A 26367-nucleotide genomic window follows, 5' to 3' on the forward strand; every position below is an offset into this window, starting at 1 on the left:
GGAGGTGTTTGCATTTCGGGCATCTTGGAAGTTTTTGATGACTTGATGACGTAGGTGGGTACAGCTGGGTACAGCAACGTCCCCTTCACGCTGTACCCACCTACGTCATCAAGTCATCAAAAAATTCCAAGATGCCCGAAATGCAAACACCTCCTTTTTTTTCTCTATGATGTTGGTTTGTTTTTCTTTTGGTTTGAACCAAGAGTTCGATATTATATCGAATGACGTAATCATTAAATCAGTCTTTTTGACGATACATCAAAAAATAGATGAATTTTGAAACGCAAGATTGACAGTCTATACTTTTCGGGGCCAAGAGGCTTTGTAGCGCTTCTGATTTCTTCTCATCTGATTCTGATTGTTTTGGTTTTTGGTATGTAATCTATGTAATCGTGGGTTCGTGGCATGTAAACAGGGATAATGAAAGACGCAACGCAACCGCTACTTACACCAAGTGACGTCTCAAAAGGGGCGTCAAAACCAAACTCTCATTGGAGGATTGGCGACGATTGATGACGACACGCAGGAATTCAAGATAAAAAATGATAAAAATAAGCGGCCTCTGTCACCTGTGATGACTTCCACCTCGGTGCCTGTGTTCATCCTTTATCAGCACCCAAGTCGCATAGTTTCATAATTTTATTACTTATCAGCGATTTTCTAAGTGTCTTAGTTATTTGTACATGTTTTGACTATTCTTTCAATGTGAAGATTCGATAAGTCTTAATATTTGTTCCAAGGATCGGTTGCAGAATGTGGGAGATTCAGGAGATCCCGGATTCCAACCCACCTGCTTGGTTTGTTTACTACCTACTTACAGCACTTTCATCGTGGTTATTAAGGGTAGCTTCTGAATATGTGTTTTCTAGTTTATCTCATCTTATTACAGCAACCAATATTTTCCTCATCAGCTCTCTCTCAGTCAGTTTATTCCTTTAGACAAAATCCAAGTCTTAAGTTATCTGCATAGCACTTATCGTTTACGTTGCAAAATCGCACTTTTATGCAAGCCGTAGCTAGTATCATTATGATTTATCATAAATCAGGGTATTGATAGTTTTATAACCCGCACACATGTAGTGTCTTCAACAGAAACCATGTATTTCCAATAGATGAGGAACAAAGTTTTGCACCCAATCCCATCAAACTAGAATAAGATGTAATTACCTGCTTGAGATGCACTTTACAATCCATTGGTCATCATGATACTCTCATATTCATATGCCTCTTGTATTAAAATCCCAAAAATTGGTATTGTGATTATTGACTGGGTCTGGTTGTGGTTGAAGTAATGTTAGAGCATCCAACTAATTACGTCCTCAATTTGTCGAAAGAAGGACGTTCTGTAGCCCCTGTCCATGAATTTTAAGGATTAATAGGCAACGAATGTTAAATTAGAGTGAAGAAACCTCGGATATTAAGGAACCTCATTGAAATTTTCATTATGAATGTACATTCATACCTTAGTAAACATTTAATGTACCTAAATGATACTCAAAAGATGATTATCGAATTGAGGAAGACACCTGGGTACTTTTTTTGAACTGGATCTGTAATTATCTATTTGCACTATGTTGCTTCTATCTGTGCATGTGACTTTTTACTCCCAAATGTTAGAACTCGTTGTCTGAATGGTAGCATCAAACAAAGAATTTACCTGAATTTTTGACTTACTCAGAACTATGCATCAAACGTCAATTTGCCCGTGATAAGACTTGGAACAAGCCAGTTTAATCCATACAGGAAGATTGTTTTATATAAATACACTGCCCCCTTCCAAACTTATTTGGCGGATGTATCACTCTCATGTGGTGTAGCTTGTTCTTAATCAAAACATTGTTAAAGACATTTGAGGGCAATAGTTAATGATAAACCATGGTTTATGTTTACTACATTGATAGAAATGCATTTCATTGCAATGTTAGTTCTTACAACTCTATTTTTTTTTCTTCTTCTTCTTCTTACAGATGGGTTTTGTCAGCAATGTACTGAAGAGTGACATTTTTGCGTGAATCAAAGAAACCAATCTGTGACATCATGCATGAATTATTCACACAAGTTTTAAGTAAAAAAGACTTATCCAAGGTACTATTAACTTACTTTATTTTTTCTCTTTACTTATATTCAACTCCTTATTTTTTCATATTAGGAGTTCATTCAGGAAGGTAAAAGAAGAAAAGAACCAATTTAAAATATCATAATTAGGCTGTTAGAACTGGGGAAAAAAAAGACAGGACTAGTCAGATTGGAAAACAACACCATTTTAGAGAAATCACTGTACTAATGAATGCTGATCGTTGCTTGATGCTCTGTAGGTCGATGTGAAATTTGTTCAATCGTTTCTTTCCTCCTCTCCATTCAGTTTTTAACTATAGAAATACCTAAGAAAACTTCTGATATAATTATGAGAAATTCACTCTTTAGCCCTGCTTCTCTTGGAATTGGCATGTGTGAAGCTCAATTTTTAAAGCTTATTAGACTTAGGAAGTCATTAATATCTTGTATAAAAAATGTTCAAAATTCAGCTGGTGCTGAATTTTATCATTCTTTGCACGATCTTCTTCTTAAAGGTCCTTTTTTCTAGATTGCATCAAAGCATGCATGTAGCGAGACATTTTTTTTTGGAGAGGGGGGCACGTACACTCATCACTAGATTGCAGTGCTTTTTAAAGGTTACAGCCTTTTACCCTCCCAGTTATATCCCTGCACATGTTTCTTCTCAATTTTTGCAGCCCTAGTATTTTTAAACTTTTCCGCAGAGATAATATTAGCTCTGGTCAGCAATAATCGTTGAATGGTTGTAGTGGAATCCACCTCTCAAAAAGACCTGCAGAAAGGCTATGGAGGTAAAAAAATTGTCTTTGTGATTAATGAGTTCAATTTTTTTTTTTGTCTTGCACTAGTTTCTTGTTTTGAAATCTATCATGGATACAATGTAATTTTTATTTACAGGCAGGAGAGCTTTTCTCCGTCGCCAACGAGGCAATTGTAGATGACTTGACAGAGGTGTTGAATACTATTCTAGAGATTACCAGTTTGTCGGACTATGCAAACAATGACAATGATCAAAGCGTTGTTGAAATATGTATTACAAGAGTAACTTCATGCATCAGGTACTTTTATTTCAGTTTTGTTCAGTGAACCATGATCAGTGATCTTGTTTTATTTTTCCTGCATCTTATTAACAGATTCTTTTTTTTTACTGAAGTAGCAGTTACGTATTGACAAAGAAACTTTTAGATCACGTATCTCAGTTGGTCATGTTGGAGACTTCCTGTCATACTTATTTTATTTTTTAAATGGAGAAATTTGAATTTAATTTATTTTCGTTTCGTTTTAGTACAAAGGACTAAAACGAAAGTACTTTGTTTTAGTACGGAGAACTACTGAACGTCAATTCTTAAAAACCTCTGTAATTTTCTTTCTCTGTGCAAAGGAAATTCTGAGAAACTTCAAGGAATGATGTTGGTTTACTGGCTTGTAAAAAAATGAAATAGGAACAAAAATTTTTAAGAACTGCAATCGAGATATGTAGTTTGGGAGTTTCACTGATGACATATCTCATATCTTATAATCATAACATCATCTTTTTTATCTGATGATACTAAAGCAACCTCCCATTACCAAGTATAGTTACCTTTCAGAACACCAGTGAATCATACCGAAGGTTCCAAATGGTTTTTTCAAAGGCAGGGAGTGCTGTATTTCGAAAAACACACATGTTGAATATATATATATATTTTTTTTTTACACATGTTCCCTCGGAAACCATACATTTTTAGATTCATTTTGCTTGGTTTGTTACCTTGGAGTCACAATCAGAAGATTAGAAAGTGTTTTTTATTTTTATGATGATTTTAAGTCAAACAATACACCAATAATGAGAGGCACACAATGAAAGATGGACATTAGCCGTTTTCGCACAATTTGGACTACGGCCCTCCCTTAAAAGGGGTTCAAACCTAAAAAACAAACATTTTCACCACTTCAATGAATGTGTCTGACCTTGGAGAGTATTTTAATCCAAAAATCTCAAAATTGAATAAAATGGACTTCAGTGGTTTTCGCACAACAGGATTCAATTCCAATCTTCATTTGTCTTAATTTGCTTTTCAGAGAAACAGGGTCAATGGAACAGCATGCAGAAGCAATGGTTGCCCTTCTTGAGTCGTGTCTCAGTCATAATCTAAAACCATGCACTAAAGATGAAGACCCTCCTCATGCCAAAATATCCTCTGACCTCATTTCTTGCATATTTTTAGTGAGTATTTTTTCTTATTTTGCACCCACCGTTTCATCTTGAAAGTCTTCCATAAAGAAAAAACAATGTAATACAAATTGTAGGTATTTCAAAATTCTCCTTCGGTGGAGATCTTTTAAAGTCTACATCTACCAGCTGCATTTTGCCCCTGATTACATGAGCTCGGTTTACATTAAAAAATTCTGAGAAATTGTGAAAGTTTCCTCTCATTCACAATATCTTGGCGAAAAAAAAATGAACAGAGAAGCCAAGGTTTGTCCTTAATAGCATGAAAGTGGTTTAAGGTGACGGGAGGCTAAATTGTAATCTTTCCTTGCCATTTTGACCCGATAACAAGGGAAACCAAAAAGAAAAGACTTTGTCTGGTTTTGTTGAAGGGACGGAGCAACAAAGAGCGACTCTGTTATCTTCCACTGCCTATAATGTTATACACCACTCTGTGACTTGGCTTTCATGTGGGTCTTTCCTTCTATTATACTCAACCAAATTTTCCAATACAGAGTATCTATTGTACAGAAAAAGTGTAAATGCTCTAAAAAAGCACAAGCACCAATTTTAAAAGTTTAGTTTGGAAGTGAGGAAAACACATTGATCTTCCAAGTTTAGGTACGGAAATTTGAAATGTTTACAATTAACATTAAAAGAAGTTTTGGAGGAATGCAATTTTTATTACAATTTGTTAGATTATGTTCTCATGAAATCTTAGATTCTACTTATTTCAGTTCATTCCCATAAAATTACCACATTCCATGCACCAAATCCTAGTTTATTCATCTTATGCATAAATGTGTCCTTCTCAGAGATCAAAATGCAAGCCAGGAAAAGGCAACGAAAAATTCAGTATTTTTGGAAACCTCTGAAAAGAGAAACTTTTTGGGAAGTATGGAAAAAGGAAAGAAAAGGTGATGAAAAAGCTAGGATTTTAGATGAAGCTGTTCCAGTAGACACCCTATAATATATCCATGTTTTTTTTTCTTCACTTGTGCTTGTGTATTTTTCCCACATCTTAAAGCCTGGGACCCTGAAGTGAGTGAGGTCTATTCAGATTTTTTTCTAAACATCACTGTGAATAAGTCTTTACCAAGTGCGTACTGAAAGATAATTTTTTTAATCGGGCTACCTAAATCTTTTGGAACTCTAGATTCACATGTTCACGCTATACTCAATTTTATGTCAATTCTAGAATTATGGGAAAAAAACTGTAATGAGGAGAGCCTTGCCTGTTGCTGTAAAATTTCTCCACAAAGGCAATAAAGAAATTTCTCGAAACATGGCCTCCTACTTATCGCTTGCAGCCATTGACAATGCTGATCTTCTATCAAAGCACATTCAGTTAATCATCGATTCGGTCATTGCAGGTAAGCCAGCAGATTGCTTTTCTGTTTTTAAATGTTATCTGCCTGAGTCTTAAATCATTTTGGAAAATGTTGAATTCTACCTAATTGGGATGGCCAAGCAGGGAGCTCATCTGAGGTAGCAGGTAATTGTGAGGCCTGCCATTTTCATAATGTATAAAGCCTTTTCTGTTCTCCTAATGCCAAGCCACTGCCGCCAAAAGAGGCCATTGTTGGCCTCCTGTAGTGTAGTGGTTGTAGCGCCAGCCCTATGATCAGGAGGTCCTGGGTTCAATTCCTGCCCAGGTGACATGAGTTTGTTGGTTTTCGGCAAATGTTACCTGGAGCTGGGTGTAAGAGGACTTAGAGATTAAGTGCAGAATTGCCCCCTGGATGCTACTCGGAACATTGGCAAACAAAAAGAGAGAAAAAAAAGACTGGATGGACATCCAAATCAACTGAGATCTGAAATCATCCTTTCTCTCTATGAGGAAGCGGTAACTGTTCATTGATTTCTAATTGTTTTATTCTTGTTGAAAACCCATTTCTGTTGCAGGGAACTATCCACTCTGTCGTGTTCTGCCTCAAATATACGCCATTACAAAAGAACCCATTCACGACCATGCTATGGCATTAGTTTCACTATTACCTCTTTGTGACCTACCAGAGAAACTAGCTTTACTTCAGTTGTGTAGCCTCATAGCAACGCAGAAGCCATCGGTAGCTATTCTTTCATTATTGTTTAGAAATAGGTTTTACCAAGTAGTTTTGAAATTCTTAAAAGAAAATCTCATTTATTTTTTCCCCCTTCTTTTCATCTTTGTAAAATTTAAGTCTTCCATCTCAGTCAAAATTAAATTGTAGAAAACCTACGGATAAGTATCATATGCCAAGTTTTAGCTTGGTAGTTGTTATAAGATGTTTAATATTGTTGATTGATAGCTTGAACTTTTGAAAATCTCCAAGGATACTTTTTTTTATTCACCTCTTTAAAACTATTGAGTTGCAGTGTTTGCAGCCGTATAAAATCAGTTTGACAATTAGGAAATCTTATGCAACCAGCTCCACACTTTAAAGGGAGACCAACAGGTGCCATATAAGGTGTTACAAAAAAACTCTTTCGTTGCCTTTCTCAGTCGTAACAGTGGGTCTACTTTTCTTATCTGTGAATAGCCTCAAAGAATAGAGAATTTCGCAGGACTGTCCTATTGAAATAGTTGCCATTTTTGGTCCTTGCCCATTCTGTATAGCCACAGTCACAGAGAAGTTAGAAGGAATGGAAAACCTGTTCTATCCTAAAACTATTGTTCAGCCACTGAACCCACTTGTCACTCTGCCCTGACAAATGCCAGAGAGCTCAGTAAAGTCAGTTCACATGGGAATGATTTTTCTACTTTTCAGCTTGTGTAATTTTTTGCCTCCTCTGTAGATTTCTGTCTTAAACTCAAATTTGATGTATGGGTCAACATCTTCTTTGAAGAATGACCAAAAACTTAAAAAAAACCATTGAAGCTTTATATGTAGGAACAGTAGAGTAAAAGGCGTTATCCCTAAAAATGGCGGAAGTATAATATCCGCCGTTTTCACTTGCTCTTCTTAATTACTGCTTCAAAATATTGAGATGTGATAAGTAAAGGTATTTAATCAGTAACTGGAAAATTTAAAAATGACACATTGATCGAATCATTCACGTCTGTATCTCTTTCCAGCTGTTAGAAGCTAGTTTACCACAACTGTGCGAGTATTTAGGCGCAGCAACAACAGCCTCTGCAACATTGCAAGTTCTTCTTCACTTGGCTGAGAAGAAACCACAACTGCTCAGTGATTACATGCCAAAAATAAAGCAGGCAGCCAAGTGCAATCCTAAAACGCTGTGCCTAGCTGCCCAAGTTATTTCTGCTGTTGGAAAACTAAGTAAAGTAAGTATTCCATTTAATTAGAACTCAATTCTTTTGTCACGTGACGTGCTCTGAATATGATGTCTTTTCTACTTGTTCAAATTACCGTTTACGCCCGCAGATAACCTGGACCTTTGTTCCCGATTTCAACGCTCAAAAATCAGGGTCATCACTACTTGACAATGCGAGTAAAACAGACCACGGTGGGCGCAAGTGGGTTGTGCAGTAATTTTTTTTTACCCTCTCGAAATCTGGGGTGCAGGTTACCTGCGGGCGTATAAGGTGTATGTTGACTTGATATCTGTCACAACATGAGTCCTCCTTTTTTTCTATCAATCAAGTTTTTGCTCTCAAATGGGTGAGTTGTACTAAATCAAGTATCATACTTTGATTAATTATGATTATTGATCAGCAAAAAATCATATGATCTATTCATACGCCTAGTTTTCAGCGTTTCTGATGATCTGACTTCATTAATTGACATGTGTTTTCTTGGGAGCTCCGTTTTTTGGACCTGAGGATGAGGCAACAGCTAAAAATGGCTATCGTTCAATAATTTTCAAATTGATTTCAGGCTTTGATCCTTAACAAAGTTAGTAACATTTCCCAGTTATGCACTTTGACGGAGTGATAAGAACCCCTAACCTATTTCTCCCCTAATTTTGTTGGCTATTTTTTATTTCACTTACAGGACAAAGCTCAAGAGGCCCTCAATTTTGTACTGGAACATTTGCCAAAAGCTGATCGAGGGAGTCAAACAACTCTACTGCGAGAAGCAACTCTACTCTGTTCATGCTACCCGGTCCTATTCACTGACAAAATGTTAAATGAAGTCCGTCAGTGCAGTAATAAAAATAAAACCAACGATTCTGCTTTACTCAAAATTAGTAGCAACAACAATAGCAGTAATACAAATAATAGTACAATGAATAGAAATAATAACAAAGAAAACTGCACCAAAAATAACAACAGTGGTAACATAAACACGATAAATAGTATGAAAGCCAAAAACATTAATAACAGCAATATCAATAACATCACCAACTCTAAAAGTAGTATCGTCACTAATGTCAGCAACATCAGCAGGTAAGTGCAGCCTTTTCTTTCGTTTCTTTTTGACCAAGATATTTATCTCTCTCTGGTTAGCATTTACGAGGTCTGTTAGATTAGAAACCGGATTTTGGTCATAATTAGCCCACAATGCGTCCAAATTACCCTTTCTTGAGCTTTTCTGATAGCTGAAAATATATTTAAGAACGCTACGTTCACAAATTTGAAAAATCCTAATTAGCTTTGTTGGTATGTGGCTTGAGGTAAGGCAACCTCAAGGGTGTTTTGCGATTTTTATATTTGACCTAACCTGTCTCTCTTTTTTCGGTCTTGCACTACATTTTTCAACCCACAAGGACGATTGGAGTTTCGTCTCCATATCGTAGCCGTGCACTAAAGTATTGTCACCGAAAATTATCCTATCCAAAAATGTAGGATCATTGTTAGAACGTTCAAGCAGCTAAAGGGAAATTGGCATTTGGTTGGATTTTCGTCCAACGGACAACAATCAAGGGGCAAGTGTACCTGAAACTCGATGCGTGTCTACATATTCTATCAAAATTGTTTGTACAGAGCCTTCAGAAATATTACTCTGTTCAACAAGCTCGAAACGACCATTTTCGAGCACTTTTGCCCGCACTCCTTCCACGTGACAAATGTCAGTTGCCGTTGAGGGTCGATTCCCATGCTCCTCATCTTCGACGAACTGCTGACCAGTTTTGAATCGTTTAACCCACTCAAAACAGTGGGAACATCGCATACAATGATCTTGGTAAATTTTAATTAGCATACCAAAAATTTCGGTACAAGGTATACAGAGTTTAAAACAAAATTTAACGTTGAATCTTTACTCTATCAGTGATCGCATGATGAAAATCGCAAAACGCACCTGACTTACTCGTATTCAAGATGACACAGAATAAACACTGATCAAAATGAACAAAATTTGTGAACGTAGCGTTCTTAAGTATATTTCTAGCTATTAGGAAAGCTCAAGAAACCCTAATTCGGACGCATTGTGGGCTAGTTATGACCAAAATCCGGTTTCTAATCTAACAGACCTCGTATTTATTTATTTCACAATTTACGGGCTAAAGACCCAAACTAAAAGAAAAGATTCATCAAGATTCAACAAGATGGCAAACATAACAAAGAATACAATAAGAAAAGATAGTTTGAACATGACTCAATAGACCATCAAGAGAAAAGAGCATACAAAGTAAAAAAAAGGTGATTAAAAATCAATAATACTGTTAAAAAAAGGCATTTATGAAATAAAGGACCTACAACCAGTACGGAATACCAGGAAATTTGCTGCTTGTTAAATTTTGATTTTATTTAATATGGTGTTTCTCACAGCCTCCTGAGCACAACAAGCTTTTAAATTCAATTTTTATATAAATGGCCAAAGTTAGAATCTCCATTGCAATGTTGCAGAATTTTGTGCCTTTACTTTATTTTTCAAAGATAAACAAGCCAATTTTATTGCTTGAACACTATACAAAATATTGTAATAACAGAAGAGGGAAATTAAGGACGTTCTTGAGGAATTATGTTGATTAGTTTTTAAAGAAAAAGTGAATTATGACAAGATGTTTGCAATGTAAACAGAGATATGTGGTTTTGCACGTTGGCCACCAATATGTGCTAATTTTGAGGAAATTTATTTTTTCAGCATTACAGTCATTACAGTACAGTATTACATTGAAACAGTCAGAATTAGCGCTTTTATTTCCTCTCAAAAAGAATTACATATAATAATTTCCAGATTGAGTTATCTAAAAACCTTATTTTGTAAGCTTCCGCAGCATGCAAAAAGTCACAGCTTTTCCTCTCTTACTTTATTAACCATTGGAGTAAAAGCATTTTTTTCTCAACTGTATCCAGTTTATTGCTATGAAAAATTACAATTAACAAAATCAATTTCACATTTTTGATGATTGTATGATTTTAGCTCACAGATCAATCAAACTTCGCACGGTGTCACCATTGTTAAAGTTGGGAGTGGTGGTCATGTAAACCACAACAATAATCTCTTGAACCACTCTATAACTCCGATGTACAAACACAATATTTCCTCGCCAACCTACATTTCAACCAACAACAATCACAGGTATTTAAAATAATATGCTCCTTTCTCTATCAACCTCTTGGTGCTGCCGAAAAATAACAGCATATTCCTAAGTTCTCTCCAATTTTATGTTGTTCAGTATATTTTAAATTTCATTAAAACCTTGAGACAAGAAATAAAATGATTTTATTAGTTGTTCCATTTCAGTACGGATATATTTGGATGTCATCAAAATTCCTTCGTTTTCCAAGGTACAGTTTAGCTCTCTCTAATTCCTTATTGAAAATTGAGAAAATGCATTTATTACATCCAAGATGTTGCCTCAAAGTGTGATATTTAACTTCCTCCCTCGCATAAGTAGACTCCAAAATTGCTGTAAAACTGAAAAAGCGCATTCAGAGATAAGCCCCTTAAGCTTGGTTTCTTTGATCAGAATGAGCCAATCAAAATGAGTCACTGATGCAACTTTTGAGTGTTGCTAATCAGAATGAAAAGGCACTACTACCTTCTGATCTACATAAATCGTGAACAGAGTATCAAAATATGTTTTTTAGCACTCTGTTTGCGATTTATGCTCGGAAAGTTGCGGTGCCTCTTAATTTTGAGCGGTAACACTCAACAGTAGCATGGATTATTTACATGGTTAATTTAAGTATGCAGTGATCGCTTTTTTAGCGCTCTGCAACACGCAACTGCCACTGGAATCTATCAAGGTAGAGATTTGCCAGAAACTGGCATCTCGCTATCTCTTTTTGAGTGTAAATTATACATTTCCTTGCAGGACATTCTCTACAACGCCCTTCCCTGTGTCCATGGTAAATTTAACTCATCAATAATGAACAATTTCCCTGCAAAATTTTTCTCCTCTTATCCATATATTTAATTATTTTTCAGGTTGCATGACGGACCGCAGTCCAACAGACTTGAAGGAAACAGAGTTGTGATTGGTGGGCGATCAAGACTAGTTGGTGGTGATAGTCGTAGCACAGGACGACTTCACTCCTCAGCCACTCACCGATCTATGACAAGATTGAATATAGGTTTGTCTTTTTGTTATTGAAAATTCCAAAAAAGTTATTCCTGAGTAGGTTCTATTTTTTGATATGTTTGATATGCAATTATTTTTAAGGGTATAATTTCCAATAATGGAGGCAAAAAAAGAAATAGGTGGCCCTAGGCAGGGTGCAGATTCTTTACTCTCTAAAAATCTGGGAATCATTATCAGCGGTTGTTGGCTGTGAAAGTACAATGTTGACAAAATTCATTGGAATTTTCATTTGAATGTTAATTTCATGATTTTGCTGTAACACTTATTCTCGCCCTTAAAAGAAGTCAAAATCCAGTCGACAGATTTTACTGAATTTCATATTAATCTATTTTAACCAAACATTCAATGCAGGCTCAAGGGTGCAACATCATTGTGGCGTGCGCTTTTAAAAGTCACATTTTCTGTGAGCACTCTGATTAGTGAGCAACTGTTTTTAAGGGTGTGTAACACACTTATGTAGAGGAAGCAAATTCATTTGCAAAAGGAAACATTTGGAAAGCTAAGTGACTTTTATTTTTGAGGTGTATCAATGGCCAGGTGACCAGGATTCATTCGAAGAACCCTCACTTATTCTAAGGAGTCGTTCATAAAATATGTAACATTAAAAAATCAGATTTTTATTCCCCCCCCCCTTTTAGCGCACCTGTAACACAGATTTATTCCTCTAAAAAAATTACGTATCGCTCAGTTAAAGCCCCTTCCTGCTCAGATTTAGCGCTTTGTCATGAATTTAAGATGAAGAATTGCCAACTTGCGATGATTTTATCCTATATTTTCGATAAAGGGGCACTATGCGCCCCCTCTAGCATCATGTAATACAGCCTTGAATGCTTCTCTCCCCCCCTCCCAAAAAAAAGAGTTCGAATTTTATGATCAACCCTTATATTGCTGGACCACCTATAATATCTTGTAATTGCTTTGATTCATCAAACCAACTCAACTAATTTGTATGATATTGTGCTTTGTCAGTTAAAACTTTAATTTTGTTTTTGTTCCCTCCTTCAGTGAGTAGCAATCGCTTAGGCTCTGTTGGTGGTCTTCATAAAAGTATGACTCGGCTGAGTTCTAGTCAGCAAATCAATCAAGTAGCTTCACAAATGCAGCAGGCGCCTTCGAATCGAGCGGTAACAACGGTATTCAAGCAATCACCTCTAATCAGTGGAGGTGTTACCGTAACAACTCGCAATTCTTTGTAAGTTTAATTTATACAGTTTTCCTTTCAGTTCAACAGGATTAACTGTTCATTTGGTCGATCTCAGAATTGTCTCATCGTTGGCTTTATTTTCAAAAATAGACTTCGAAACAGTGTGAACTTTAAAGTAACACAAGACTTGTCCCTTCAACAAAAATTCATTAAAAAAGTTTGATGTAAGGAATTTCCAAAATCAACACATGATTGAGAGATCAACCTTTTCTTCGTCAGTGCGGACAGATCTTATCTGTTCACGTTTCTTTTTAGTGTTTATAGGGCTACTCTCACATGTTTCTGTATGCAATGAAGAATAAATGTTGTGTTTTTTGATTTCAGAGGAAGTGGGAATGTTCCAAGAGAAGAAAATTCGCTTTATTCATCCTCCTCTCAAACCCAAAATTCTCAAAGTAATAGGGATTCAACAGGTATGCCACTCATTTACATTCATGTTTCATTGTGTTAGTCTCTTTTTATTTTTAGTTTTTTCTGATTCATTCTGCATTCACTATTTATTTTGAAATTTCTATTGTGTTTTATGCCAAATCAAGATGTATTCATGGCAACCTTAGAAAAGTTTAGATGGATTGCATTTAGCAGCTTGATTACAGTGTTTTCAAAATCGGGTAACTTCTCCTTTTCTTTTTAAAATACCTAATATATGTACAGTATTAAAATTTACACAATTATTATTTTACTTTAAAGTTACTAATTTTTTGGTGGGAAGCCAAAACTATTCGCTATTCTGGGAGATTTTTTTGATAACTCTGCAGAAGCAACATTTTTACAACACTGTAATTGCGCTGGTTCCTTTTTGCAAAATGCGATCCAGATAAGTACATTTTTCGATTCTTCAAGAAAAGAAAATCTCCGTCCACCCAACTAAATTAACACTTCTCTGTGAAGATCATTACGAATTTTCAATATTATTCATAAAAAGAATCCATATCAAAAATCCAACCGCCCCCCCTTCCCCCTCCCGCAGGATCAATCCATACCTGAAGAACACTGACCAATCTATGAACAAATTTTGCAAGAAATCTTATATTGAATCACATTTTTACCAGCTAATAAAAAACGTATGCAAATTAGAAGTAAGAATATTTAGTTAATTTAATTATTTTGGTCCAGTAAGGAATTGTAGTTGCTTGAAAAGAACCATTAACAAGCGTTTCACTCTTTTGAATTTAGGCACTTAAAGATCCAACTTCTGCCTATTCTAATTTTTTGACCCATGCACCTAAATTCACAAGTATATTGCTCTCTCGCTGTGGCGAAAATAAGTAAACTTTAGTTTGTTTTTTGTTTTATTTTTTCAAATAGTGTGTAAGGCTCTCCATTGTTCTCAATGTAATCTCTATTTGTCCTCTAATCTACTGGTTGTTATTTTGTGGATTTTTCATCCAACACCCTAAACAAGTTGTTAAACTGTTGATGGTTTTGTTTTTGAACAGCTGGTATCGTCGCCTCTCGGCCCTTAAGTACAGCAGGAAGTTCACCATTGTACCAATCTTTAATTTCTACTTCCCAGCCTCTCAGCCAAATTTCTGTAGGGAACCTTAGCTCACAAATTGGTGAGTAAATTGGATTTTGATCCTTGGTTTCTTTTATTCCAATTATCATTTTATGTTAAGTATTCGCATATTGTTACAATATTTAGAATGGGACCAAAATGGATTTTTTGTGTCACCGGGTACAGATATGGATACGGATATAGATTTTTTGTATCCAGCCGTATTACCTCGGCGAATCATCCAATATCCGGCCATGGCCGGATACCAAAAACTTAAGGAATTAAAGATCACATTGCAATCATTTTAATTTGCGGAAAATGTTCTTAATTCCGGTAATAAAAAGTTTTGAAAAGTTGAACAATTACCATGACTAGTCAGAAGTATTGTAGTATTGAAAGAGAAGAAAAAATACCTAGGGCTGTTCAATCGGTTGTCGGTAAGCCACCGAAACAGTTCCGTTAAGAAAAAGTTACGATAAGAGCGCTCTTGTCGATAGCGATCAGAGTTTTCGGAGCTGGCGAAAATAAGCTGTTGCCAATTGTACATCTATTTTACGCGCCGCCGCGCCAGTCAATCTGATAAACCGACACACGGGGCAACAATGTATTGAGTGCGAGCTCTCAAAACTCCGATAAGGCCGGCTGTTGTCGATATCATGGCCACTGTCGGTACTGCCGCCAGTTTCAATAAGAGACGATGTCGGTAGTGTTCCGGCAAGAATTCGTTTGAACACCCCTAAAAATACCACCAAAAACTTCTCAAAATTTCCACGGCTGAAAAAGCACTATCAGGCGGGATACGGATACCTGCGAAAATCGTATCCGGCCGGATACTCGGCGAATACCCGGCCCAACTCGACAATTTATTTTGTAACCTTCAAACTCCCAAAAACTATAAAGCGTCGTTGTTGCAGTGAGATTTGTTCGGATATCCAGTAGCCTTTGGCTCATCGTCATAAGGTATGCAAGATTTTCACAATGAATTGGACCGCGTTTAACAGAAAAGAACCAAGCCAAATCAGCTATTGCCAAAGTTAACTGGACAATTTAATTTTTTACAAGAGAACGTTTGTGCAGATTCTTTGGAAAATTTTAGGGCATTTGCTTCATACCATGCAGAAAATCCACTGAAATTTGCACGAAAATCCGCACAACCGTTTACATGTAAAAAATTAAATTGCCCAATTAAATTTGGCAATAGCTGGTGTGGCTTGATTCCTTTCTGTTTAACGCGGTCCAATTATGAATTAAGCTTTGACCTCTCAAAACTCATCAATACTCATACTTAATTGTCCTGTTAAATTATCCGATCAGAAAATAATTAGTTACTTTCTTTCTTCCTCTTTTTTTAAATATTAGAAAATCTTACATTGTAGTATAGTGAATTGAGAATAAGCTCTAGCTTTCCCCATTTCTATCTGCATTAACTCAGTGATGGTCACTAAGGTCACTAGAATAAACAAAAAATTCGAATGTAATGAAATCATTTCCCATGTCTTTGAAATAAACAGTCCCTCCAGCAGCAGCAGATTATGAAGATGTGCTGTGCAGGTTGAATGAATGAATGCAAATGTTTCAGGACCTACCGAGGCACCACCCCCTCCTACTCAGCCAGTTGTCACCTCAAGACGACCGCATAACAATACCAGTGTCACAATCATCAATAACCACAGCAATGCAGCTATTCATGCGGCCTCACAACGCATAAGTGTTTTTGAACCATACCCCATGCGAGATACCATTCAACATTTTTGTGAGAAGCATTTGGACAAAATCAAATCATATATGGAAAAGGTCTCTGTTCGTATACCTCCCCCTGCAAAATGTACAATTGAAGGTTAGTTCCCTTGATGTACCTTTGTTTTTTTTGTTTGTTTTAGGCAAAGGTTAAAAATTGTCACCAAATTTATTTTAATTTATTTTATTTTATTTTATTTATTTTCAAATTGACTAAACTGATCACGATTTCACAACTAAACATCAAAAGACTTTCTGAGCTCAACACCATCTGGAAACATGTGTTAAAATTTGAAAACAATGATTTCCTCTTGCTTCCTTAAATTTTAATTCGAAAATAAAATCAAAGAAGCATTGTCAATGTGTAAATCTCCGTGGATAGATTAATGAGTATCATTAAATATGGAGTCAATGAAAAGGGGATTTAAAAAGGAATGCAAAAAAAAACAAATGAGAAGTTTAGATCTGAAAGGAAGAGTCAATTTTACATTATTTGATTCCAAAAATGGCGAAAAGTGCCCTTTGAGAGCTTTTTTAAGTTTGAGAATAAAAAAACTGCATAACAATTGAGCTAATATAAGTCAATATTTGAGACAAATTCCTGGAAAGCCTGTTTCAGCGTTTATTGAGAGGAACTCATAAGCATAAATTTACTATCTTTAAAATTTCACATTGAACTTAATAACACCTGCAAGATGGCAACAGTCAAGGTAAATTTGTAAAAGTTAGGGAGAATTAAGGGAATTTTGCTGGAGGTCGAACAATGTTTCATTTGGATAAAAGCAATGCGATATGCGATTCAAAAATTTTAAAATGCATTCTGAGTCTTGCAGTGAGTTGAACTAAGGCTTAAGTTTCACCGCTTTACATTAATTCTCACTGAAATATAACTAATCAATTTTTAATTAAAAAAATAAATTCATCTGTAAATAATTTTTTTTTTATTTCAGAGAGGCGTGCGAAAAAAGTAGCTAAGTTACATTTTGGATGCCCCGGTCGGGGCGAACATTGCCTGTATAGTCGAACGTTTTTCACGATGCGAACACGAAACCCTCGAGTATGGATTCATCTTATGTTTCTGGCGCTGCAAGCTCGCTCACCATCTGCCTTATCCTCCCGCGATGCATCTGTCAGCTCTTTGAAAAACTGTTGGGATATTCTCAAGTGTGAAACGAAAACATTTTTGACTCTCGTCACATCAGCTTTCCCTTGTGCCAAGGTGAGCACTATTCTCTCGCTTATTTCTCCACTCTTGTCTATGTTTCATTTTTCTTTAAAGGATATTATCCTTCTTCTTCTTCCTTGTCCAAAGTACCAGACACATAACATAATCATTAATAAAATGTGTAAAAAAATTGGATGAAAATTAGATCTGAGAGCTCCAATAATTTGCAACATTAGTTACAATGTCATTTGCTAAAAGTAGGTCATCCCTAGTGCAGACCAATTTCATTTGAGGGCATTCTAGGATATGCTTAAAATCCTGGATTTCCCCACACTCACATCTGTCATCGGTGCCTTATCCCCATTTCACCACGCTTGATTTACAGCGGGTTGTTTCTGTCCGTAGAACAATGTCTCTCCCAGAAGTAACATGAAAAATTATGAAGAGATAGAAAAGAGAGGAAATCTAAAATTTCTGTCAGATAAGAGTCCCTTTCAAATCTCTTTCACTTTGCCACATGATTAATTCATATTCCTAATTCCCGGTGTATTCCAAAACGCCCGCAGGATCAAGAAGCTGTGCTCAGCGAATTAAGAAGCAGTGGTTTCTGTGATGTCTTCGAATATGTAGGCGGCTCAGGGGTGAATTTGTGGGGCTGTTTCCTTTGCAACCACCCTGAGAGAGCTGTTGGGTTTCTACAAGACAGCCAACCAGTCATTGAAGGACAGCTGAAAGAGAAGAAAGGCCGGTGGAAAATTTTCAAACGATGGAGGACTCGCTACTTTACACTTTCAGGCGCTCATCTTTCCTATAAGGGAGCTGTAAGTACTAATAATTCTCTTTTCTCTCTCTCTCTCTCTCCCCCTCTCTTTCTCTCTGTAAAATAAAGCTAACCAAAAACATCAACCTAGTGAATAATGAAGAGATCAAACGGTTTGTGACTTGGTGACTGAGCCATCTTTGTATCTAGACGATAAACATTGATAACGTCGGTTTTATGCAATTTGACGATATCTAAGTGAAAGTAGCCCCAATACAGATAAGCAGCTAGCAGTGAACCTAAGCAGCACTGGCGTGGGCTAAAGTAACTTAGTTTGACAGTTGGTGAGTTAACCCCTATGAGGGGTCATCACTCAGCAACATAGATGAGCTAGTATGACCTTTCAAACCAAATAGCATATACTCATGTCAATGTTGTGAAGATAGTGCAACCTCTGAACCATTTGACTTGGAGAGAGGTATGCATTCTTCTCTAAAACTTGCCTCGAATATTGCATGAGTCCTAATATTTTGTAGCAGAAGCAGACAATGTAGGTACACTTGAATGCCTGAAAAGAATTGTCTAGTCCTGGTTACATCCAATCATGCTCTTTTGTTGGTGGTGTCTTCATACAGCACTGAAATTATCCATGAACGATAACCAGGGTGCCTCCAAAGATAGAAAATTGATAAAATCCAGAAATGAAAAAACAACAAATATCGGTGGCTTGTGTCGAAAATTTTATCTCTGATTGTGACATTGTAAATATCTACTCATTTTTTATATTTTTAAAAATTGTAGAATGATCAGAAATTTTTAAAGGTCATGATTGCAATAATATGTATTTTTGACTAGCCATTTTGTGGAAACGCACTGGAAACTATTAGAGAATTTCATGAGGAAGACTAGAATTTTTGAGATTGTGGAAGTCGTAAAAACTTCCAACTTAGCAGTTTGTTTGAGTCAGGTTCTTTTCTTGAAGATTGTTTGAAGAAATTCCGAATATCATTTGCAGTTTTCATAGCATGGTGGATACTTGCTGGTACTCCCCATTTTAATGGACCCTGTCTGTACCCTTCTCTAAAGTATCAGCTCATTAACAATTGAGCAAGCTCTTGTTTTCCATTCTGTCTTTCATCCTGATTTTTATTTATATGTACTAAAAACTATTGATGCCTTTTTAAGCATTGCTTTATAATTTAAAATTTTTTTGAGATAACTGTGCCCTCAGAATTGAAATATTATCCCTAGTATTCAAACGCTCCGCTATTACAACTTGTGTATCATATCAATTGATCTATCAAATGAGCAAACTTTGGTAGATGAAAGTTTCGTTCGTCAAATCCTGGGTTCCAGAACCTTTTGAAAGGCCTGTTTTAGGTTTAAAAACTCAAAAAAAAATTCCCTCAATTCAAGAATTTTTTTCTCTTTTTCATGAGTTTTATATCACTCTTGAGTCGTTGTCAAACCTTAGAAAAGTTTGCTGAAATGTAATATTGCCATTGTTTACGAGACTGGAGAAGGTATTCAGTGCTTTCTCAAGGTATATGGGCTTAACGTCAGTATTAGCATAACCATTCTTTGTAATTTTCATTAACTTTGAGTGTAAGAAAGCTTCAGGAAGAAAAGAATTTAACAAAAGTTAGATAATTATTTTCCTTTCCTACATGCACAAGTTCATCTTTCATTTTTTCTAACAGGACGATAAAGCTGGGCCACCGATTGATGTCCATCAGATAAGGAGTGTTAAAGTCAGTCGAGGAGCTAGGAATATACCTAAAGCATTTGAAATTTTCACGGGAGATCATTCTCTCATTCTTAAACCAAAGGACGGAAAAAACGCTGAAGAATGGGTGCAGTGCCTATCAGTGGTAGTGGCGCACTCGCAATCAAAGGAAATGCCGACAAGGAGTTCAAGCTTGATACGAACTGCTGTTTAGTTAGTTTATATTTATTTTCTTTGGATAGTTTGTTATTATTCAATGACCTTAGGTGTCCTTAAGTGTTGAAAGTGGAGAGCCCTGCATAATCAATAAGAGAAAACCGCAGCTGTCCCTGCAGGAATTTTAAAGCATTTTCTTTTATCATACTGGGAAAAAATTTTATGGACATCTTCTCCTCTATGTCCCCTAAGTTTTCTAGTTGGCACCTTTAGTGTACAAGAATGTCATGTAGAAAAATGCAAAGTTGGAGAAAATCCTCCGGGTTTTGCTCAATTACCCTCCCACTGTGAAGGGTCCTTTAGTGAGTCAAGGCAGGTCCCAAATATTGCAAAGAACTTGATGGATTTTGAAAGCGCCTTTTCTCTCTTATAATAAAGTGAGCACGAAGTCCAATTCTTAGAAAGATTTATCGAAAATATTTTTCCATAACCTCATATGAGGACTTTCACAGTCTGCCAAAGTGTGAAAATGTAGTTTTTATTCTTTACTTTAGGGAAATTCCTCCAAGTATACCCATGGGACTCAATTATTTTGTCTAATGATTCAGCCTCACCAATATATCTGACTACATGTCTTATTTCTCTTAGGCCTCAGGAGTGAATTGTTATTCTTTCTTTTTTTAGTTTCATTATTCAATGTAAGATAGTGTGTTTTTTTACTTGATCAAGCCTCAATGAAGCTGAGGTAGGATGTTTTCCCCCCTTTTTCTCTGTAGACTTTTTTACCCCATGAAGGGAGGAAGAAAAATTTTCACCCAAAGGGTATTCCTGTAAGAAAACTCCTTCTTTCTATCTATACCTCTGAAAAACTGTCTCTTTTTTTTTGTCATATCGTCCTTTCCCTCATGAAAGAACGTAACTTAATGTCAATGTTGCCAAATTCCCTGTTTCAAATTGCATATTAATGAAGAGCTTCTTGAGAATTTCTAACTGAAAATTTCACAGTTTTTCCCCCAGATTCCATGCAAAAATCAGACAAATTTTACTTAAAAATTGCACACGTACATTTCTGTGAAATAAAAATTAATTTTTTTAGTTAATTTAGCAACCTGAGAATTTAGTCACGTTCCTTCGTCCGGGATACAACGATATGAAGACCATTTGTTAGTGTTAATTATTTCAGCATAGAATCCACTACCAGCCCATAATATTTCCTCTTCTGCTCTACTCCCTCCCTTGAGACTTAGACCCGCATGTGATTCAGTCTAGGCCAATGGTTGACTTTCAAGTATGAACTTAATGAGCTATTGTCAGCAGCTAGGGCAGTTGATTCTTCTATTTCCGTTTTTTATAACTTGTAAAAACTCAAAAAACGTACATCGAAAATTGAAGTAAAAGATCTAAGGTTCAGCGCTGAAAGCGCGTAAATCTGCGTTGCGGGGTCAACAGTGACGGCACTGTTGACCCCGCGACAAGCTGTTAAAGGAGCTTGGTTGAGTTTATTTTGTGAGACTGTTATGCTGCCCTCGGTCGCCGACTTGCGTTCCTCAAATGCCTTAACCTTTATTGACATCAAGCAAAGACACCAAAACTGTGCAATGTTATTTTATGAGTTAGTGTTAGCAGAATTTTTGCAATGTTTCAAAATTGTATTTAATGATCAAAATTTAATGGGCACCATTGGGTGACTTGTTACTTTAAATGTCTCGACAAGTGTATTGCAATTGTACCTAAAGTGTTTTAAGTAGCTCAGAGAGTTATAGTCGAGGCCATCCCAACAAGCGAAAATCGTCGTCACTAAGTTTTTTTTACAGTGACTATGATAATTACAATATCTGAAGTTCAGACAAAGTTCTTCATCCTCTTAATAACGTGAACGTCAATAACTCATTTGGACGTATTTCTATCAAACGGACCTAAGCGCCACAGGGGGAGGAAAGGAGAGGGGGATTTGGATCGGCAGGTGTTACGGAACGCGATGCTCGCTCCTCCTATACTCGCAATGCTTTTCCGTGGCGCTCAGGTCCGTTTGACAGAATGCGCTATCCGGGATTCTAAAATCTTCAAAAGGAACTCAATTTGGTGCTTAGTTCCGTTTGACAGAAATACGTCCATTTAATGAACGTTTAAATGGATTTTCTGGACGTGAATCTTCTATTCACATCCTCTTATGGTTGAGATAGCCTTGGCTAAAGTATGTTCTTGGTGCCAACTGAAGCTGTAATGGTGATATCTTAATAACTTTTATATTTCTTTTAAAAACGAATGTGAATAGTCTGAATCATTGTCCCTTTTGGTCTCCTTTACATTCCTTTGTATGCAATGTGGAAGATTATTTTTTTGGATTGTTTTTTTTTTCCTACCTGAAGAGAATGACTTATCTAATCAACCTGAATGAATTAAATTATTTTTATCTTTAATTAACTAAATTAATTGTTGTAACTTCATAGACATTAATCACATTTTTTACTTCTGTCATGTGGGTGCCTTACCTTTTTGAAAATTTTCTAATTTTTCATAATTATTTCTGCATTACCGTCATGTTTTTTATAATCAGGGGTCTTTAGTTGAAGACTCTGACTTTCAAAAATTAATTATTCAAATAAGTATTGATATCCGCAATCGAAGAAAATATGAGCTTAATTGATGACTTTAGTCAGAAAAGGCACTTCTCATTTTTGAAATTTCCTTTCACGTAGTTTTCTTAATAGAAAAAAAAATGCTCAGAGAGAAGTAGAAATTTAACTGAAATTTCTTCATTATTAAATGATATTCTCAGCATAAATCTCATGTTTGATTATCTGTTAGTTTCCTCGCAAAAAAATAAATTGCTTATGGAGATTCTGCAACACTGTAAAAGGGAAATGCCTCTATGGCATTTCATGAATTTAGTAAAGTTCGATTCAACTTTTTTACTTAAACTAGTTTATTGTCAATGCACTAGTCTCAAATGGCATACATTCTTAAGAGCATCAATATTCACCACTCAGATTCTCTCTATCTCACATTATTTTTCCTTTTTTTTTTCTCTTTCTCGGTTTCTAAGATTTACCTAAGTTCTAATCTCAATATCACTTTTTGAAATGCCTGAGTTGGCTTGAAGTTTTAAAATTCAAACTCAATATTTAAATTGTTTATTTTTGAAAGGTCTCAAAAGTAAACCAACCACAAAACTGATAAAAATATGTGGCTGATAAAATAAGTTGTCTAAAAGTTCTTAAATCAGAATCTTTTTCGCTAATTGATGTCTTACGAAAGAATCTGATTGGTGATTTCACAGGAATTGTCTCCATAGAACATTGTAGAATCATAGAGAATATTCAATAAAATTGCAGTGAAATGCAGGCATTCATTTTCTTACCGTGAATGAAATAATAGCGGAAATTCTGAAACACCTCAACGGAGAAGTGCCTTTCTATCCAGCACCTTTATTGATTTGTCCATAGATTTCTGCTTGAAATTTACTGTCTTGAATGAATCTTATATCCTGAATTGCCTTTTGCTACCCGTGCCTTCCAGATAATGTTTATGATTATGAATCCTTTCCTAGTCTAAGTTCCCTAAAATAGTTTCTTTTATATGTCTCTAGTAGGTACCTATCACAGGCTAAAGTGTTTTTTCCTGTTTCCCTCTACTTTTTCTGTGCTCATGAGAGTAAGTCAGTTCAGTTCACATCCCTTCCTTCCTACTTGGTAATTTTTTGTGGACTTGCCGTTGCTCAATTCATCTATTTAAGGTGCTACCATAATTTCTCAAACCAAATGTAAATAACTCATGAAGTTCAAATCTTCAATTTGAGGAAACTCTGGATTTTTTGTTTTGCCGTCAAACTGTATCAGTGTGTTTTCGCTTCTTTGTTCCATTTATTGGCACTCTGACAGTTGTATTCTAGGACTGAGAAATCTCTGAATATCCTTACCCTAATATTTAATCCCTTTGTCCTAAAGAGATACGTACCAATTAGATCAAATCATACAACTCAGGAATCTATGATGTTCAAAATGACTATAAGAAGGGAAAATGTGATGCATGATGTGCCTTATAGGGTTTTCTATTGAATTCAAGAGTCTTCATCTGCCGTTTTCTCAATGGCTAAGTCTCAATGTATCAAGTCAGAGAGCAGTGGTGAAACTGGCAAAACGCGTATCTCGGTTTGCGATGCTACAGACTTGCATTCATAATTTATTTTTTAAACGGAAAAATTATATACGTCATTCCTTGAAATTTTCCTGATATTTCTTTTCTTTTTGGAGAATATTCTGTGGAAATGTCAACCAACAGTGTTAGTCTTAGTTTATTCTCCTTCGATAAAATAAAATGAAAGTGGAGATTTTGAAACACCGCAAACGAGGTATGAGTTTTTGCAGTCTCACTGTCAATAAAGTTTGACCTAGGCTCTTTCTGAAAAATTCTCTCTTTTTCAAATATATCCGTTTTTTTCTTCGCAAAGAAGGTGTCAGGTCCAACAATAGATATTCTCTCTAAACTTTGCACAGAGAAATATGATGGATCCTCTCACTTATACTTCCCTTATTTTCTATTTCTAAGTTTTTTTTTTTCTCCTAAGATACAAAGCGAAGAAAAATTGATTTCCTTCTTACTTACAAATACCTACTTCCTTACCGGATTTTTTCTGCTCCTAAATTAGTGATCTGCTGTCTGTAGCAAGAATGCTGTAACCCAGTTCTAGATTTTTCAATTATTCTGTAGCTGAACGCTCTGTTTCAAGGAAACCAGCGATCATTTATTCTTTATATTCTCAGGAGGGTTTTACTATATCGTCGAGAACTTATACTAAAAGAATGAAGCAAGAATTTTATTAATCACAGTGTAGAATTCAGCATGAAAAAAATATTCTAAGATAGGATTTCGACGTTCTTGTTGTGGATGGTAGAATTGTCACTAAGTATTCACAGTATCCTTTCTTTTGACGCAAGTAAATGATTTTTTGATTTCATCAGATCCCTGCATAAAGCAATAATATAATAGGTACATAATTGAATGCGGAGTGTTTCAGATAGAAGAATGCCATGAAAACAAGAACCCATGGTAGAAAGCATCCTGCTCTTAGTTCCAGTAAATGTCTATCTCAGCTGAGTATTAGCAGTTGCAGTTGCTCTTTAGAACATAATAAAGAGCCCAATGAAATTTCCATCCTCCCCCCCTCCCCCCAAATCCCTGCGTTGGCATCTGTTACTTTGATTTCCATAGTTACTTAAAAATCGTCGGCCCTCACACAAAGGAACTTTATTTCTATTACCGTGTTTCATACTTACATGTTATTTGTTTATAGGAGAGTTGTTACATGCATTTTCCTTAAGTTTCTAGTAACTTTCCTTAACCCTTGTGAAAAGAGACTCTGCAATTTTCAGAGTCTTTTGTGAATCGATTCTCCCATGAGAAAATAAAATGCGAGCAGAAACACCGCAGACAAGATAAGCTCCCTCGTGCAGGAGATGATAAGAGTGAATTGACTTCCCGTGCTTCAGTGAGCATTTTGTGTCAGGATGAAGTTTTAGACTTTTTCTGGCCCTTGTCTTTTGCTCGTCTTGGTTTGCAAAGATTAATTCACTAATGTGCCTTTGTCCATCCAGTAAGTTGGGCACTTAACGCAGGCGAAAATTGCAAAGTATCTTTTGCTTCTTATTGATTTAGATGTCAAAGTTTTCTATGAAATGTCTACATCGAGTAAATCAGCAGCCCGATTTTTTAAACCGTGTCGGCATGACCAGACTAGTCAAAGCCCTATCTTAACCATGCAATAAATAGCATTTCAATGTCCTATCGTGATGTTTTGAACTTTCAATAATCGGCCATCCGGTCTCTCCATCCCTAATCCCTCCCTCTTTTTGTTCTTCTCTAGCTCAATAATTTTGTATATTTTCCTGTGAAAAGATTAATGTTTTTGAGATTTTATTATGCATTTGTTCGTACCAAAATTTATTGTGACTTAATTATTTTTTCTGTTTACATATCATATTGATTATGTACTTAATGATATTCCTTTTACATTTTCTATATTCTGACCAAATAATAAACATGTTGATCCATGGATGTCATTCTATTAAAGAAAAGTATTTACACATTTATTGACCAGTTTGATTTCGTTTACTCTGACTGCCCTAAATAAAAAGCAGGAAATGATGAGTCAATTTAAGTAAATATGTAATAATTTCATTTGACTTTCAGGCGCTGAACATATTTTTATTTACAAAATACAAATGTGTTGTCATTTACAAAAAATAAAACTCTAAGAATGAAAACAAGATATAGACAAATATCATATGAAGCTAAGATAACAAAAATCTATTTAACAAGAGATTGTCAAAATGGCAGAAGTTATTCATGAGCAATATACATCAATATCAATTAGAATCAACAGGCTAACAATGTAAAATGTAGAAGAAAAATGGCGGCATGCAAAGAATAATTTTTTTACCGTCTACAATCTGAAAGTAC

At 35.8% G+C, this 26367-nt stretch overlaps 1 protein-coding gene across 1 annotated transcript; it reads left to right on the forward strand.

Annotated features, from left to right (window-relative positions):
* Positions 1-572: 572 nt before the first annotated feature.
* Positions 573-25997, forward strand: melt (ventricular zone expressed PH domain-containing protein melted). The gene is made up of 17 exons (XM_019055111.2): positions 573-797; positions 1968-2085; positions 2953-3113; positions 4117-4261; positions 5445-5619; positions 6152-6315; positions 7305-7514; positions 8185-8579; positions 10498-10656; positions 11509-11654; positions 12668-12854; positions 13191-13279; positions 14306-14425; positions 15944-16201; positions 17052-17320; positions 17833-18087; positions 19727-25997. The coding sequence occupies exons 2-17, from the start codon at positions 2038-2040 to the stop codon at positions 19964-19966; spliced, it is 3021 nt and encodes a 1006-aa protein (XP_018910656.2). The 5' UTR covers positions 573-797; positions 1968-2037; the 3' UTR covers positions 19967-25997.
* Positions 25998-26367: the final 370 nt, after the last annotated feature.

The sequence above is a fragment of the Bemisia tabaci genome, chromosome 2, assembly GCF_918797505.1.
Source record: "Bemisia tabaci chromosome 2, PGI_BMITA_v3".
Taxonomy (NCBI): domain Eukaryota; kingdom Metazoa; phylum Arthropoda; class Insecta; order Hemiptera; family Aleyrodidae; genus Bemisia; species Bemisia tabaci.